Genomic DNA, 17746 nt, shown 5'->3' on the forward strand with positions numbered 1-17746 from the left:
CTAATATGACGCATCAACTTCTTCTGTTAACCATGTCATTATTACGCGAAACTATGATTATGCAAACGGTATATTACATATGTATTTCTGTTGAGACATGATTGATAAGGCGAGTCAAAAGACATTCGTCGTATTTAATAAAAATAGATTGGCGCTACCTGGCCAAGACGGAGTTCTCGAGAAATTAAGATTCTGTTGAATTAATTAATTTTATGTTACACGTTGGATCGGCGAAGCCAACCTATATATCTTGTCTTCCGTAAGGAATTTTTATCATTGCAATTTATTATCATTGTGACACGGCATCATTCTATATTAACGATGATTCTATCGATTCCGTATTAATATTCTGCGCATAATTTATTCTGCGAAACTCCGGGAATAGTAGAAACTCCGAGACTAATGAACTCGCTCTAGTTCCGGCATCTCCATTTAATCAGCGTATATATAGGTAATAAATTTCTCCGTTCTCGACCCTCTTCATTTTTAATATCTAAATTATCCCTTCTTTTTCGGTTTGAGGAACGTCGCCGAGAATGTCGCCACGACAATTGACAAATCGGACACGCATGTATCAAGCGCGCGCGCGGAGTCTATCAACATAATTTCACATTTTGTAACAGAGAATCCCGGTTTACGTAATCGTCGGGCCAGCGCGGGCGTAAACGCGTCTGTCACTTCTTTCTGTTTCGGTGACGATATTCGGGAAAGAACTCGTCCTCCGAAGCCGGAGGGGGTCAGCTGATTCACCCGATGCGACGTGCCCGGGAATTATCGTCGGCGATAAGCGATTAGCGATTACGGCAGCGGGCAGCATTAAGTATCGCAACCGGCGGTGTATTGCGACGTATATGATTCTCTCTGCCGCCCGTAATGAGGGGGTTTACGGCGATACACACGCGAGCAATCGCGTTGAAGAAGAAATTTGGATGTCAAGGCGGCCCATCAGGGCGTGGACACGCTCAACGTGACCCCGTCACACCGTGCGTTACCGCCGCATCGCCGCGTCGCGATTGCTTTCATAATGCAAAATCGCAACTCGCATAATCCCAGGGTAACAATGAAGATTTCTATTAGCACAACGGGCGGAGGCCACCGCGCGAGGCCCGGAAAAACGTATACCTCTCGTGGGGGGTCCACCGCCTTACACGCCTTAGGGACCCCGCCTTTCTTATAAAAGCACCCGTGTCGCAGAAACAATGGACAGTTTCGTGTTCGACGACGACAGATGAGAAAAAATCAGTGCAATTGTTAACGAGGCGTCAGTCGGGCTAGAAACAACAATTGTAAATATAACGAGAAAGAATGGCGTGCCTGAAGATTGTAAGTGCGACGAGAACTTGAATAAAAAAATTGTTCTAGAATGTATCTAGAATATGTTAAGTATCGTGATAACTCGTTGCAGCATTGTTTTCTCGGCTGACGATGAATTATTGCATGATAAAGTTTGTAATAGAGTGTACTTTTTATGATAAATTTGATATGAAATTTTAACATCATGCGATATGTCAGTCATTAAAATGAGATTTGTTTGCACGCACGAGTAAAATCATAAAGATAAAAAGAAATAGTAGCTTATGAAATAGTAATCTTATTGTGTCATTGATTCAGATAAGTTTTTTGCAACCATCTTATGTAATATTTCTATAATTTTATAATTCTTTATAAAAAATATTTAATTAACAAAATGTAGAACTAAAATATAAAATTAGTACTTGATTCAATCTCTTCTTATTTTAATTCTTAAATGTTAACGTAACTTTTTGCTCTGCTTGAGATATTAAAAGATTATTTTTAAATGCTTGTGTTATACCGCGTCAATGTAATTGTAAGAAAAATAAGAATTTCACATAAATTTAGTTTTTTCCTCGATTTTTAATATTTTCATGGTACATTTAAGCTGCGCTAATTTCTTGGAATTTTTTTAATGAGCTAAATCTTCTGTTTGTTTTTGCTGTTGCAGTACCTTGTTCTGCTCTTGGCTGTCGCAATCGGCGTGGCAGTTGCAAAACCAGGATATCTAGGATACGGATACGGTTACCCGTATTCCTACGGATATAAGTTCCCATTCTACGGTGGCTATGGCCATGGGTACGGAGGGTACGGACATGGATACGGACATGGATTTGGCTACGGATACGGTAGGATTTTTAATAAAATCTGTTCTCAATTTATTTTATAAGTTACGTCATCTCATAAAATTCCTCATAGATGTGTGTATTTTTTCTTTAATCTTTTTTAAAGTTAATCTATTAATTTTTTTATTTTTCTCTCTCTCGATATTTGAGTCTTTATAATTAATGTAACATTTTAGTACAACAATTTATTGTTTGTTTTATAATAAAAATATTATTATATAGAATTATTCGATTATATATATTATTATATACAATTGTTATATACTATATATATTATTATATATACAGTTTGCTATAAGAAATTAATTACATACATTTCTTTGTAAAAATGTACGTAAGTTGACGGAAAATAGAACAAATAAATTACTCATGACACACAGATGATACACAAATGATACACAGATCTAAATATCTAGAACGATCTTTTTATATTACACATTACACAAGTTTTACATCACGCAAACTGTGAAGAACAGCTCACATACGTATGTTAACTCTTGCCTTCGTAACAAAGAAATCGTTCACGTTCAGATATGTACACGCGCACATTCGCATTCCCGAACAAAGGGATCGTTCACATGAAAATATTTAACATAAGTATCTCTTCATTGCTTAGGATATCCGTTCGGTGGTTACGGTGGTTACGGTCATTACGGTGGCTACCATGGTTAAGATGGACGCAAAACAACGGCCTCCTTCTGGATTTTTTCCGAAGTATCCTGCATCTGAAGATGAGCTTAGTTCAAAGATGATCTATGTCGTTTTCTCTCTATTGTACCTTTTTTGTCGCCATGTTCGATCCGACGCCGCGAAGAACCTACCTATCTATGTAATGCTTGTGTCAAATCATGCACGCAATATGTCTACGAAAAATTCTAAAAATTCAACAAAAGTAAGAACAAAATTTCTCAAAGAAATTATAAAACCACAGTGTGTTGCAAAATGTATTCCTATATAATAAATATAATATTATCAAGTATAAATATATATATTACAAAAAAAAAAAAAAATTCTGCATTAAAAATATTAAATCTTACTAATGTCGTTTTCAGAAAAATGATTTATCAGCAATTGTTATTGTCACAACTTTAATATTACTGATAAGCAAAATGAATAAATGATAAAATAACTCAACGTTGTTCGATAGCTTAGGAGAATTCGATCTGTTTTTTTTTTGCTTTTAAAAATGCGAAAGGTCTTCGTCAGCCGAGCAGATCATCTTTTCCACGCAAACGTTTATGCAAAGTGCGACAGGTGCGACCGGTGCGATCATGAAGTTTCGAGTGCTCTCGAAGAGGAAGAACCGCCTACAAGTACTTAGTTATTGAAATCGCGAGATCGCGCGAGATGCTCACGATACAAAGCTCTTTGTCTTCTTATTACAGGCCGCGACGGTCACACCTGTGTCTTTCCTTCGTCTTCTCCTCTTCTTCTTCTTCTTACATCAGCCGCTTACGACAGCCGAGGACTGACCGTGTAACATCGCACGCTTCGCCGTGCCTTGCGGCTGCTCTCTCAGTACCTTTGATATTTCGTAGGAAACGTAAATCCGTGTCGCGAATTATGTTTTCGCGTTTTTCATTCGGCGATTCGTATACTCCTACATATGAGAATGACGTTACGAAATGTCGTAAGATATACCTGCAGTATATCGATATAATCGAAATTTACGTTGTGGTCCTGTCAACGATTCATAACTCTTACTATTTAATATTAATTAACTATATTTAATTTAGCCAGTAATCAAATTATGGGACCAGCAATATATATAGAGATAAGTAAAACTGACGATTTGAATTATTTGAGAACGTTGCAGAATTCAGTCGAAAGTTATTTCTTTTGAAAAGGTCGACCAAGTTTGATCTATAAAAAAATAACCGTCCACAATAAATCACTGAATAGTCATGTCTCTTAATTGTAACCAACATTGAAAACATCGAAATTGCTCGATAACAAAATTGGCAGAGGATCCATTAATAATGCAACAGTTCGACTAATAATTCACAATGGAGCTTCTTTAAAATAACAACTGATAAATTCAGGAATCAGTTAATGAATGCACGTGTAACGGCCGACTATTCCGGTGCCGAGCGTTCGTCGAGCGATATTCTAATCGTGGGAAGTGACTTATAACATTCTCCGTTCTCATCTCAAGGACATGTAGCGAGAATTACCGAATTTCAATATATTACTAATTTTCAATATATACCGAATTTATATATATATATATAAGCGAAACCTCCCGTCTTGAAAGTTTATCCGAGTTTATCCGCAGTGCCGCAGGAGCATCTTCAATCATGTAATCAAACCTCTCTTAACCGCAAAGAAGAGTAAACTGTATATTCTCTTCGGGGGTATATAATTTGGCAATTATAATTATAACTTCGAAATAATTTTAAATGGATGGCTATGCGAGTTTCGTTAATCACTTCTTGCAGTAATTCATCTTGCGAATTTAACCGTCAATATTTTTCTCGGATTAACTGATAGAAACTCAATCGATGAGACGTACGCAGAATTCATAAAGTGACCTTGACGGGTAATTTATGGAGATATGAAGATAAGTAAAACGTCTGATACACACGGCACGCCGACGGTTATTATGGCGGCTAACGCGTCGTCCGCCACAAACAACCTCTCCGGCGCCCTCGTGACATTTAAATGGCGAAAATTTTGTCCACGAGGCCACGAGTGCATTATCACTTTGTTCCTCGCAATTCAAACATTTTACCCAACAAAGTTATCCCGAAACATCCGCATTTGTTTAGAAATTCCTAATAAGGAGAAAGATCGCGAGGAATTTGGCGGAAAGTTAATTGCTTAATTTTAACTGTTTTCTCGGGAAATCCGGCAAACAGATGATCGTCGGACATAATTAGCAGAAAAAATGCCTGAGGAATAGCTTCCGCTCATGTTATCTTGCGTGTTTGCCGAAGAGTGCACCGAATGATGCATCTGGTGCATCACTCGAAAGAAATGGGAGCTCGGTCAAGAGTACGAAGCGTTAATAAACCGTTATTAACCGATAAATCAAATAATATCATCGCGTACATTTATAAATGAAAAGATACAACAAATTCTTAGACAGAATTAAAAAAAAAACTAAATTATAACTGGTAATAATGTATTTTCAAAATTTTCAATATCTCTTTTATTTCCTTATCTTATTAAGGAAATACCTACTCCTTATATTATTAATTATCTTTTGACTCTTGATTAACGTACATTGTAATGCCGACATTTTTACACTCCCATTACGCACAATCGATCTAATACGCGATATTAATGCCCAACGATAAAAATCACATTACAGATCGCTTTCTCATGCACGGTACTTACATCGCTCCTCGAAGCGCAACAAGAATTAATAAGTTTTCAACGAATAATAATGCCAGTTACTCGACTGCGAATCTTCAGCGAGAGGTTCTGAAAAAAATCTGAAATCCGACGACAACGAAATACTACTGCCGCGAGCGGTATTCTTAATGAATTGGGAAATATTCTGTACTCTGCAGCGCAGTTAATACTGGCGAGGGGCCGAACGCAATAAAAATTGGTTACTTCATAATGCTTATTACCTCATAAGTAATAGCGGCTGATGATGAGGGTAGTGTGTGCCGTTAAAGTTTCCTTCACGAATATAAGTTCCTTTCGCCAATATCAGGTCTTTCATTTAGAGAAGATATGTATAATCATAATTATTATATAACAAAAAGGTTCTACGTGACCTATTGATAAAGACCAAGAAAATAAAGTTTCACAGACGTTTTAGGCAAAGAGACAAAAAAAACTTAACACTGTTCTGTGGTAAGGTTTAATTAATTCACCACACGGTTATATACAGTTGATTATATTAAAGGCTTTATACTTTTTTTCGGGCGTCCAGAAAAAAAAATTGCATCGGCAACGAACTGGCTATACACGTCCTTCGGAATTTCCGAATTCCAATGACTTCAAGAAGGAAGGTAATTAATATCCAAAACAATCTAAATGCAAATGCGATGAAATGATAATGTCTAAATGTCTAAATGCATTGATATCTAAAACTCATAATTTCGACTTCTATTTTTATTCTTTTCAATATTCTTTAACTATAACTATATATATATATATTCTCTTATATATATATATATATATATATATATATAGATATTCTCTTTTCTTGTTTTTATTTTATTTTACTTTCCATACTATCTGATTTTATATATATATATATATATATATATATATATTCTCTTTTCTTGTTTTTATTTTATTTTATTTTTTATACTATCTGATTTTTAACAGGTAAGAATTTATTCGTTCAATAATTTGGCATCCTCGAACTTTTACATTTCTCGGAGACACAAGCGTGTCGCTTCTGATCAAGACACGACGTTCATCGCGGATGTGTTAATGAGAATCAAATCTATATTCAAATTCTTAGAAACTCGTGAAACCTACGTTTCTGAAACATGATCTTGCCATGAAATTATGAAATTTATAGTTCAAGGACGAAAGACGGAAAGTAAATTATTCTAATTCCCAAGGTCTCGCCAGGTAATCTTAATACGAAGATGTAGATACACCTTGCGATAAACCTGCGAATGATATACGCCTATTAATAAAATTTTTTCCCGGAGGTGATAGTACTTCGTTAGATCCTTCTTCGCAGAAGCGGGTCGACAAATTTATACTATTATATTATCAGCGCTGAAAACTTCCTTTTTAGGAAGTGTCCGCCTTTTCGAGCGTAACGTAAACCGAACCGCTATAAAGTTGCAGTGTAAGAGGCAAACAGGCAAACACTTGGCATCATACGCACACGCAAATCCACCAGACGTGTCGAAATTCGAATAATCAATCACACGACCAATTCGTATGTAGCATTTAGCACCGCGAAGCAAAGGCCATTTGCGTATTCGTCAATAGGCCGATAAGATAGTTGCAGTTTTGCTATAACCAGATGTTAATAGAGTTGACAGTTTTTCTCGAAAGTATAACCAGTGATAATGGAAGCGTTTACGGCGTTGGGTCGATTTTTATCGTTACATGGGGACATCCCATAAATCTTCATTCGATGTTAAAAGAGACGCATTCTGATTGCAAAATCAGAAATTTTCAGAAATTTAATAGTGAAAGATAATGACCAATTACTTATTTTGAGTATTAAATTGAATTTTTATAAGAGAAAAGAAGCTGTGGCTCTTTCAAAAGATAAAAATTAATTAAAAACTATCATAAATTTGCAAAAATTTTAATCTTTCTGACGAAAAGTTATTCTTTTTAATAGGTAGCACGCACAGCAGCTGCCTCATCGTTTAAAAACCGATTTTCCTATTCCACCGAAGGTATCCCTTTAACGGCTTATCTGGCAGAGCGCGACGAGCGAAGGTCGCGCGGGCAGCGATCACGACCTTTTCTGCGTCTGTGTCGAGCCCCTTCATTCAGCGGAGAACTAAATACTAAGCGAAAGGTTAGCCTCACGAGAAGCGAACTTCATTCATGGATAATTGCTACGTCCCGGGGAGTTATCCTACCGTTCGCGGTCAGATCGAGAAGCGTATAAAAATGCGGATGCGGAGAGCGTCGAGCATGCAGGAAGAACATTTCAATTAGCCCTAACGCGACACGCGGCCAGCAGCGGCGACCTAAGCTCACACCAAACATGATTTCGACCTTTGTGCAATTGCATACCAAAAACTCGTGAAGGCAGTGGGAACGAACGAGAGAATTGCACGTTTTGTGGAATGTAGATATATATTTTTTTAATTTGAATTTTATACATAATTAATTATAATTAACAAATTTTGTTTCGCCGTTTTGATTTGGGAAAATTTTACAGGTGTAATCGCGAATCTTTTTTTTTCCCATGCACTCGATCGGCACCCACGTCTCTGAAATCATTGCGGCGAGATAACTCTGCAGAGAAATTTCTCACGCGCACACCGAGAGGAGGATGTGCAATCCTTTTTATTCACGATCATATTTAGCCCGTCTGCATTAAAAATTCATTAAGCTTTACAATCGCTCACTCGTATCTGATGTAATTTATATTTCAAGTGCAGTAAAACTGACCTTTTGAACAATAAAATGAAAAGGATGTTTCGATAAAGATGATGTCGCAACAAACAAGCAAAAATGAATAATGTATTGTGTAGCCAAAAATAGTTAAAATAAAGTATGACAATAAAAATAAGACAGCCCACAAGAGTCAAGATTTTCAAAAATAACTTTTTTTATAATATTATACTTCGTAATTCTGTTGCAGAAATTTAATATTGGAAGGGCTATGTATTTTGAATATTAAAAGCATTATTTGTTCGTGCTTTTAATACTCAAAATAAGCAATTTTTTGGCTCTTCCAGCTAATAATAAATTTCTCTAAGAATTACACTTAATAGTTACACGCAATAAGCATCTTTTATACTTTTAACACAGAATTTGGAAAATTTGTCAGAAGTCGAAGATTTTTCGGAGACATGCTTTTTTCACGAAGAATATCCTGGTAATAAATCTGGCGACGCGACGCGCGCGTGATGTTATTTTTTATTAACGCGGCGCGATTTGCCGACAATGCAAATTGTTATAAGCTAGAGAAAAAAAAGTGCCGACAGAGTTGGAAGACACATCAACTCCGTCGCCGAGATGATTGCGTCTCTACGTAATTAGGAATATATAGTATTCCGCGAAAACTAAACATCTTCGAAGATTTCTTTTCGTTTTTTTCGTTCTTTTTGCCACTATGTACGTAGATACATCATAATTATTATTAATTGTAATGACGACAAGAAATTATTAATCTAATTTATGATAATTTGATAATTAAATACAAATAATAAAGATGAATTATTGTCCGTCGAAATTTTATTGCAATTAAAATCAATGTCAAATGCATATGTATAAGATAGAGAAGTGCCGGTACATTCTAAAAAATTATTCAGTAATAATAAAATGAATTATTATTTATCGAAATTTTATTGCAATTAAAATAAATCTTAAATATACATATATAAGAGCATATCTTTTAAAATATGTATATGTATGTTGAAAAAATTATTTAGTATACTGCGAGCGCTGACTATTCCTCGCAGAAATCATTATGCTTATAACAACCGAGTCATTTATAATTTTCAGACACTGCAATTGACTGCCACCTTGAAACAAACACCAAGGAGCGCCACAGTGACTGAAGATTTCTCTACACGAGTACTATTCCCGTTAGCAAATAACTCAGGCACTTATTCTAAGTACTTGCGCCACTGGCACTAAACTTTTATTGGACCCCACGGTAGCCGGGTGCATCGCCACGCGCAACGCAAGCTCGCGTAATGTTTGCGATGACCCGTTGACGATCGTTCGAGCATCATTGTGCCTAAGCGTCTCGAGCCCTGATGAGGAGTTTACACGACTCAAGAAGAAACATTAATGCCTCTTTCCCTTGCGCAATGAAAAATCTGTCGGCTTTTTTCGCCACTTTTTCCCCGCATAAGTGAAAAGTCGCCGTCACTTCGTGCAAAGCGCGCCTCTTGCATTCAGACGCACACAAAACGTGATTTATCACACGGGATCAAGTAAAATTAATTAAAGAAATTACATTAAGTATAAATGATATTCATTAACATAACTGATTGTAATATATTTATTAATGGAATTTATATTTATTTTATATCAAAGTTTAAATTTGTTTTGTGCAAAAGTTTTTACATAAGCAAATTTTTATTACAAAATATCAGGAAACAGGAAATTTAGAATGCACACGTTAAGTAATTACGTATATATTTGTAATTTATATAATATCTTATTGCATAAATCGTAAAATAAAAGTAGAAAAGGAGAGAAAAGTAATATGAATATGAACTAATAAATCTAACTAACAAATAAGACTTTTTAGGCCACAACTGGAAGCAGTTACAGTCTTAATGCCTTTACGACGAGAGAAATTAGCAGGTGAATATCAAAATTCTGCCGACAGCTTTCGTCGTGCCGGCGCGGCGCGGCGGTCGTAAATCGATTAGTCTTACATCATGCGCAGTCTATAATAGTCTTGCGCAGTATTCAAATGTCAACAATATCAAAAACCACAAGCTGTAAATACGGTCCAGCGAAATTCATCGTGCAGCGTCATCGTCACCCTCGCTTTACGACGGGCAATTAAATATACGATTGGGTGTGAGTCCCTACTCCCGCGTTACGTTATATCGGCCAGAATCGTTCGACCGATTCTGGTCGATATAACACACATCAGACATTTACGATAGCAAAGTATATTACCAAGTTTTTCCAGGCCATCCAATCGCTTACCGTCACGACGGTATATTTATCGCCACTTTGAATTACACCCTTCGAGCTCAAAAACATGCAAAAAAAGCACGTTGCATAATGGAACCGCCGTGAAGTTTATCGTCGCGTCGTAGCTGTGGTATGGTAATTATTCATCGTCGTGCCTACGTACCCTTTCGTCGCTTAATTATGTGGCAGAAAGCAGAAATATAAAACGAGACCTGTTGATATTTAGGTATGCGTACGTCAACTCTATTTTCATGAATCGTGGTGCGGAAGTTTCAACGTTCTTGTCTTCCCGCGTGGAGAAAAGAATGCAGAAAAAGGCGCGATGGCAATGTTGTAACCGATTATGCGATTCGATAATGATCGATCAAGCGCAACTTGATTTGTTTTGATTTGTTATTTCCTCTTATGATATTTAAAAACAAGAATTTTATACAGCTTTGGCTTGTAAATATAAAGCATTGTAAATATAAAGCATTCCCATAAATTGACGTAAATATTTTATATACAGCAAAAGTAAATTAAAAAACAGTTTTATTAAAAGATAATATTTATTTTCATAATAATTTTAGTATTTTATCAGCCCTCCTCTGGCCTTTTATTACCTTTCCCAAGAAAATGCTATAAATTCAGGATAATTCATATTTATGGCCACAAGGATAGCTGTATTAAATTTCAAATAATGTCCTGATGGCTTCTTCAATGAAGCTAGTGTACGTAAAAAGATAACTCAAGGTGTAAGATTATATTACACTATTGTGATGATCAGATTTTAAAATTAATTATTAATATACCAAACTTACAAACTACCCTTTAACATATACGACCATGTTGCATCTTTCAGAATAAGAACATCACGAAACTCGTTTCGGCAACATCGTTCATCTTGTGCCATCGAATCCGCGTATCTTTTCTTGTTTTTTGAACGCCCACACGAAAAATGCATATGCACCAGTCGGCGACACAAGCGCGATATTGGCATTCCTCTTTTTCAGATCATGTGTCCTTGAGTCTCTCGAAATCATCTCTCTGAACGTTCGTTGGCGCGCGCTCTTGGATCAGGGACGAATGCGGAGTCCTTCGGCCATCCTCATTCAGCATCTATCTTTCGGACCTTTGAAATACCATCGCGGATGACTCCGTCCTTCTCACGGGATGCTCACTCTCACTTTCTCTCTCTCTCTCTCTCTCTCTCTCTTTCTTCCCCTCTGTTCTTCTCCGTCTTTCTCCGGCTCTTTCTCTCCCTCTACCTTTCCAGTTCAACCCCCACCTGTGCATGTGCGTGGAAGTAGAAGAATTACAGCATCCTCCCGCGGACGTCTCGCGCCTGGCAATAATCGTCATGGACCGAACGTACACCGTGTCCTCCCCACCAGCCAATCAGGTAAATCCTATAAATGCTCTTGGTCGTCCGCAAGACGAAGAAGTCACCTCCCGGGACGCTCGCGCTCTCCGGAGCGAGGCATGTGTCCGTTTTGAAGTGTCCGTTTTGTTTTGGTCATCCTGATCGGTGATCAGCGCAGCGTACTAGCCATGGTAAGTAGCAGTGCATCACGGAATCATGGACCGCGAAGTGACGTGAGAGAAAACAGGCATGGGGGATGCCGGGGGTGGGTGGTGTACTCGACACGCGCAAAGGAGCGTGCGGATCCTTTTTCTCGTCGGGGAGTGCTTCGGAGAAGTGAGATACAGTGAAGAAAAAAAAAACAGGTGGAAAGTAGCTACTCGAGAATCGAGATTGAAAAATTGAACTTTGCACAGTACCCTTCACCGTTCATCGATCTATAACGCCAATGTCCTGAAGGTCTTAGGAATCCTTACGTTCTCGTGCAAAACATATCGCGATAATGTTGCATCGTGGCAGATGAAAACACTGAAACAGAAGTGATGATAGTCTCGTTGCCCTATATTTAGAAAAGTGACATTTGTAAAAAAGAAAGAAGACGTCAGTCTTAAGTTTAACAGGAAAATTTATAATAACATTTTATTTGTAACGGCAAAGTGTTATCCTCGAGCGACATCTTTTATTTGACACTTTTTGTATAATATTCTTATATGTTTATTTATCAAATATTTGATACATAATATCTTTTACATTAATTAAATTTTTCTTAATATTTTTAATGTAATGTAAAATTTATTAATTATTTCTTTTTTGCTATGTAAAATTTTATTCAAAAGTATTACTTTAGTTGCGCTATTATAGCTTTTAATATTTATTAGCTTTTAGACTCTCTTTCGATTTTCACAGAAAAAAATTCTTTAAGATATTATCGAGTTCTATATCATTACATAAGCCTTTTTATGAGGACATTCTGCATATATTTCAACTTTAGAGTCCCCGTTTTTGTCGTGCTGCGATAACGTAAAAAATTCAGTAGAAAGTATCAAGTGAATACTGCGGTAAAGATGCAACGGCGATAATTTATTCCCGCATGCACTCTCGTGACAATGGCGAGAACGCCCGGTCGACTTCGCGCCTTCGATTTTCGACTCATACGAACGTTACACCCGTCATGTGCACTTTCCTTTCTGTAAAATAGCGTTTTCGTCGAACGAGCCTGTCGTTTGGTATTTACACATAAACCGAGTCTTCTCGCGGGAATTAATAGCGAGACAGCCAGCTGTTGCGGCAGTTGCAAATGTCAAGGGTTATTATTGTTTCTTGATATGAAATCCGTCTTGACTAATATATTTTTACAATTAAGTATTTTAAATTTAAGAATTTGTTTTAAATTTTTCATAGTAAAAAGTTTTTTTTAATTGAAAAAGAATATAATGCTACAAAGTCGTCATGCACAAGTGAAAGAAGAATGCAATAGTCAGACTGAAAATTGCATAATTCTAAATTCTAGATAGATCATAATAACTTGAATTCCAAAGAATTTTTAGTTATGCGCATAAAAATTAAAGTTAAATCCCAAATTTCTTCATTAATTAAAACGTGCTAGTTGAATTATGAATTAACCCATTAATTAAAACTATATGTTATATTTGCAAATTTTATTTTATAATTGCAAATTAAGTAATAAATAAACAGGAAATTTTATTTCTTAAGTATATTTTGAAATACCATTTCGTCTGGAATTTTGAGATTACTAACATATATCGACTAGCAAGTTGTACTTAGAAATTATATTTTAATATTCGTCTAGCAAGTTTTATTTAGAAGTTTATTAAATGCGAAGCTCACATTCTCTTTGCGTGAAACGATCTTGATACATAAAATCTGTACAACAACGCCATTCACCGACTGTAATCCGCCAACTTGTTCACATTTATTTCCACAAAAATCATTTTAGACTATCATCTTCTCTGTATCTACCTCGTGACTGCTAAAAGCATTCTAGAATAAGACGCTATTATTAATTACTTCTCTTGTAAGATATATCATTTACAAGCTGGTGGAATTTAATTTGACGGTGAATTAATTCTACAGCGATTCTGCATCGATGATGCAGAATACGAGATCGAAGGATAAATCTATTAAGCGACTTATGTAATATTTATAATTCTTCAAATTCCATCGATCGAGTTAGAACATCTAAATTCTTGCTTAATGCGTGGATTAAAATGGGAACGATCACGTAACGAGAAGTGAATTTTCGTCCGGTAAAGGTCAATCGCGCGGTTCTGCGCATAAAAAGTCACACGCCATCAAACTGCTCGGTTCGCGTGCCATTAGAGGCCTCGAGGATCTTATGGCGTAATACACAACCGCGTTTTCTGTTCGGCATCAAATAAGGCACAGTTACGATACACACAAGTCTCTCATCGGTTCATGGCCTAGCACGGCTTTATGCAAATTAAGCGAATCCGAAGTAAGTGCGGAAGATACTTGGATCGACGGTAGTCCTTTGGGCCCTTTGGCGATCTTAATCGCTTTCGTTTGTCGACTCTCACTTCCCTCATTCATCTCTTCCCCGCGTGCTTCGTCAGAATACAATGCTCCAGCGTCGCGTTTATTAGCTATGGCGTTTAAAAAATAGTAATTAAACAAATTAAATTTAAAATTAAAATTAAGATTTTTATTACGGAGTAGTTTTAGTATTCAGTTTTATTAATTCTTCGAAAAATCTCTATTAAATAATTAGTTTAAACTCTATTTTTAATTAAGATTTTTATTACGGAGTAGTTTTAGTATTCAGTTTTATTAAGTCTTCAAAAAATCTCTGTTAAATAATTAGTTAAATTTAAACTCTATTTTAAATTAAGATTTTCGTTATGAAATCATTTTTAGTATTCAGATTTATTAATTCTTTGAAAAATTCCCGCCATTAAAATTACAATTTCAGAGTCTATAACTTTGTACATATTGATAAATTTCTGTTATTTGTAATACAACATGAGAAACATGACTTCTTACGGGACTCCTCGTTAGCTGATCAAACATCTTCGCGATACAGTCCTTTGATTAAATATATTTAGACATTAACAAGTGCCTACTGACTTCACGCGTAGAAGGATTAGCGAAATTGTCGTGCAATAGTTTAGCCCCGGCGCTATGCATAATTGAAATTCTTGCTCAAGTCAGCCGAGGGTCAAAGATCGGCACGCGATTAGAACTTGCATAACTCTTCATGTATATATAATTAATTAATGTCGTCGTTTCAGCCTACAGACAAATTTTTATATTGTCATAAAAATCGACATGATTGATTCGGTGTGCGACGAAGTAATTCTACAATTACATTTGTGATATTTGCATATAGAAATTATGAATGAGACGTAGATATACGTGATGACGATCTTTACGTCATTGGCACAATTCTACATGCGGGGCAAGAACATCGCGCTTATCCGCAACCCACACACATACTCATTTAACACGCATGAGATAATGGAACGTTGTATTCGATCGTTAAAACCGCCCGAGTCTCGCGTGAAAGGTTTTCGCGTTTTGAGAAATATTAAGAAATACCAGTACTTTCCGATTCACGTGATACATCACAATGACTACACAAACATCAACGTTTAATAATTAAATATATCCTTTAGCAGAATATTAATTAAATTTAAAAATACAAATTAATTATTATTATTTATTAAAATACAAATTATTAAATTTACAATTACAAAGAGATACGTTATAATGATCATTGATTGGCATAACGTAATCTGAAGAAATTGAATTCGATATAAGTAAAACAAATTTTGAATTGTAATCAACGATTAATTGATTATGGTATTAATTGCTTATCTTGCAATCGTAACTTTCACTAATTTATCCGCCGCCTGGCATCCATTCGGGCTGAATATCAATGACTGCACATCTTTAGTGATTCGCAAAAATGTCGTAATTACCGCCGAAGCATGTGCTTGGCGTGTTACGCAAACAGATCTTTCCACCGCGAGAAGATTTTTTTTTCTTTTAAATCCCCAGATTATCGCCCGTCGACAGAATGATGAATCGTCCCGTTAACGATTCGTCACGTCCGAGAGACGCGTCGAAGGGATTCAATTCGGTTTCTTCGTGTTTTACTCCGTTCGACCATCATGATTGCCATCGCGAAACCATTTGTTTGATCGCCAACCCATCAGAGTTGATATATCTTACTAAGAATGAGCATAATGATATTGAATAAATTTTTCTAATTTAATTACTTAATAATTTTGCCTAATCAAATAATTTTACCTAAAATTATAGTCGCTTCTTGCGTCACAAGATTGATCTAATTGATTTTGCATCTGATATTTTTCATAAATTAAAAATAATTTTTAACTATTGTAAAACTTGTAAAAAATGAGTTACTCTAATTTTAATAAATACAAGTATAAGAAAATTTGCAGTCAGTGTAGTTTAACAGAAATTATTCATTACGTAATTAAATTGAACAATTTTTATTGTACTTATGATATTAGTATAATGTTACAGATAATCAATATCAATTCGTAGAAATTGTTAAAGTGATCATTTTAATGAACGAACTGACGATTCATAATTGTCCATACGAGTTAATTAAATTCTTCGAACTCACAACGGATTACGTTCAATTTCTAAATTAATTCGAAGCGATCATATTTATGACTCGTCGTCACGTCGTATCTCAACATTTTTCAGTAACGTGTTAACATAGAAATATCAGAATTATTTCAATAATTTGCCAAGTGAAGACGAAAGATGTCATTCGAGGACACTCGACCGTTTCAGTGACGACCTCCCAAAAATATGCCTCATAATATTTTGTTAATCGCTCAGCATAACTACACGCGTTCATCCAAATACACGTTTCGCAAGCGTCCTCGGAAGTTCTTTGACTGTGTCGGAGATCGAACAGAAAACTCGAAACTTCGTCATTCCGCGATTATCAAAAGAAATTAATCGATAAAATCTACCATTAAACCGAGGATCACTGAAAGTTGTCTGTTAAATTGATGATATTAAAAAAATGCCATTGAAAGACTTCTTTGATGCTCTTGTAATCTTGAAAAAAGCCATGTGTTTTTAAAAATATAAAAAATTTGTGTTATAAGTTACGCAATGAAAATTCCATTTTTGATATTACAAAAATATGTTTAGAAAATTCCGATAAAGTTTTAACAAGACTTTAAGATTTTAAGGATATTTCGAGATTATCATTATATTTATAAAATAAATGTACTTATTTATTGTATTCAGTTATTATTTTACTGTATCTATATTACTGTATTTATAATATATTTATTTACTGTATTTATAATATAAATGTACTTATTTATTATATTCAGTTATTATTTTACCGTATCTATAATACAAGGATGCCGCATTTACAGAAGAAGTATTATTGACGGTTTCGCAATTACATATCTTAAAACTCGATATTTCAGAAACATATTTACGTTGCCCAAGAATGTTTTTCAAGTCTGCAAAATTTTATCGTAAATTTAATTGCATTTGTTTCATCGTAATTCTTTCAGTAAAATGCGTAAAATGAAAGATGATCGAAAAAGTCGGAAATAAAAGTCAATGGCTGTTGCTCATCGATATGACATATAAGATTTTAACAAATAGCTTTCAATTTTTCGATTTATTTTTATTTTTTTCGCGATTTGACTAACAACTAGATATTATTAATTCCACCTGAATAGCTTTCCAGAGGATATAGAAATTCTGTAAAAAATAATTTCAAATATAATATCTGTGAAGTATTCAAACAATGATATATTTTATCATAATGACAAAATTTAAAAATTATATAGAAAAATAATACAGTACTCGAGCTGCGGATGACGTAACTTTTAATCGTATTTCGACTTTAATTAAAAGAGACTTCCTTCGAGCTATCAACGCGTGATATAATATTCTCGTTTCAAATACAGTCCATTGATCCTTTGTTGCGAAAGAAATGCAAAGCAGCGTT

At 35.3% G+C, this 17746-nt stretch overlaps 1 protein-coding gene across 1 annotated transcript; it reads left to right on the forward strand.

Moving 5' to 3' along the window:
- The first annotated feature begins 1178 nt into the window (after window positions 1-1178).
- Window positions 1179-3272, forward strand: LOC105455060 (prisilkin-39). Its single transcript, XM_011698108.1, has 3 exons — window positions 1179-1323; window positions 1964-2141; window positions 2755-3272. Exons 1-3 carry the CDS (start codon window positions 1306-1308, stop codon window positions 2808-2810), a joined length of 252 nt encoding a protein of 83 aa, XP_011696410.1. The 5' UTR covers window positions 1179-1305; the 3' UTR covers window positions 2811-3272.
- Window positions 3273-17746: the final 14474 nt, after the last annotated feature.

Source organism: Wasmannia auropunctata, unplaced genomic scaffold, assembly GCF_000956235.1.
Source record: "Wasmannia auropunctata unplaced genomic scaffold, wasmannia.A_1.0 LD335957.1, whole genome shotgun sequence".
Classification (NCBI taxonomy): Eukaryota; Metazoa; Arthropoda; class Insecta; order Hymenoptera; family Formicidae; genus Wasmannia; species Wasmannia auropunctata.

Excerpts from the sequence above, each read along its gene's own strand:
- LOC105455060 (XM_011698108.1), top strand. Across the intron at positions 2,142-2,754 it reads TGGATTTGGCTACGGATACG|GATATCCGTTCGGTGGTTAC; the intron begins GTAGGATTTTTA and ends TTCATTGCTTAG.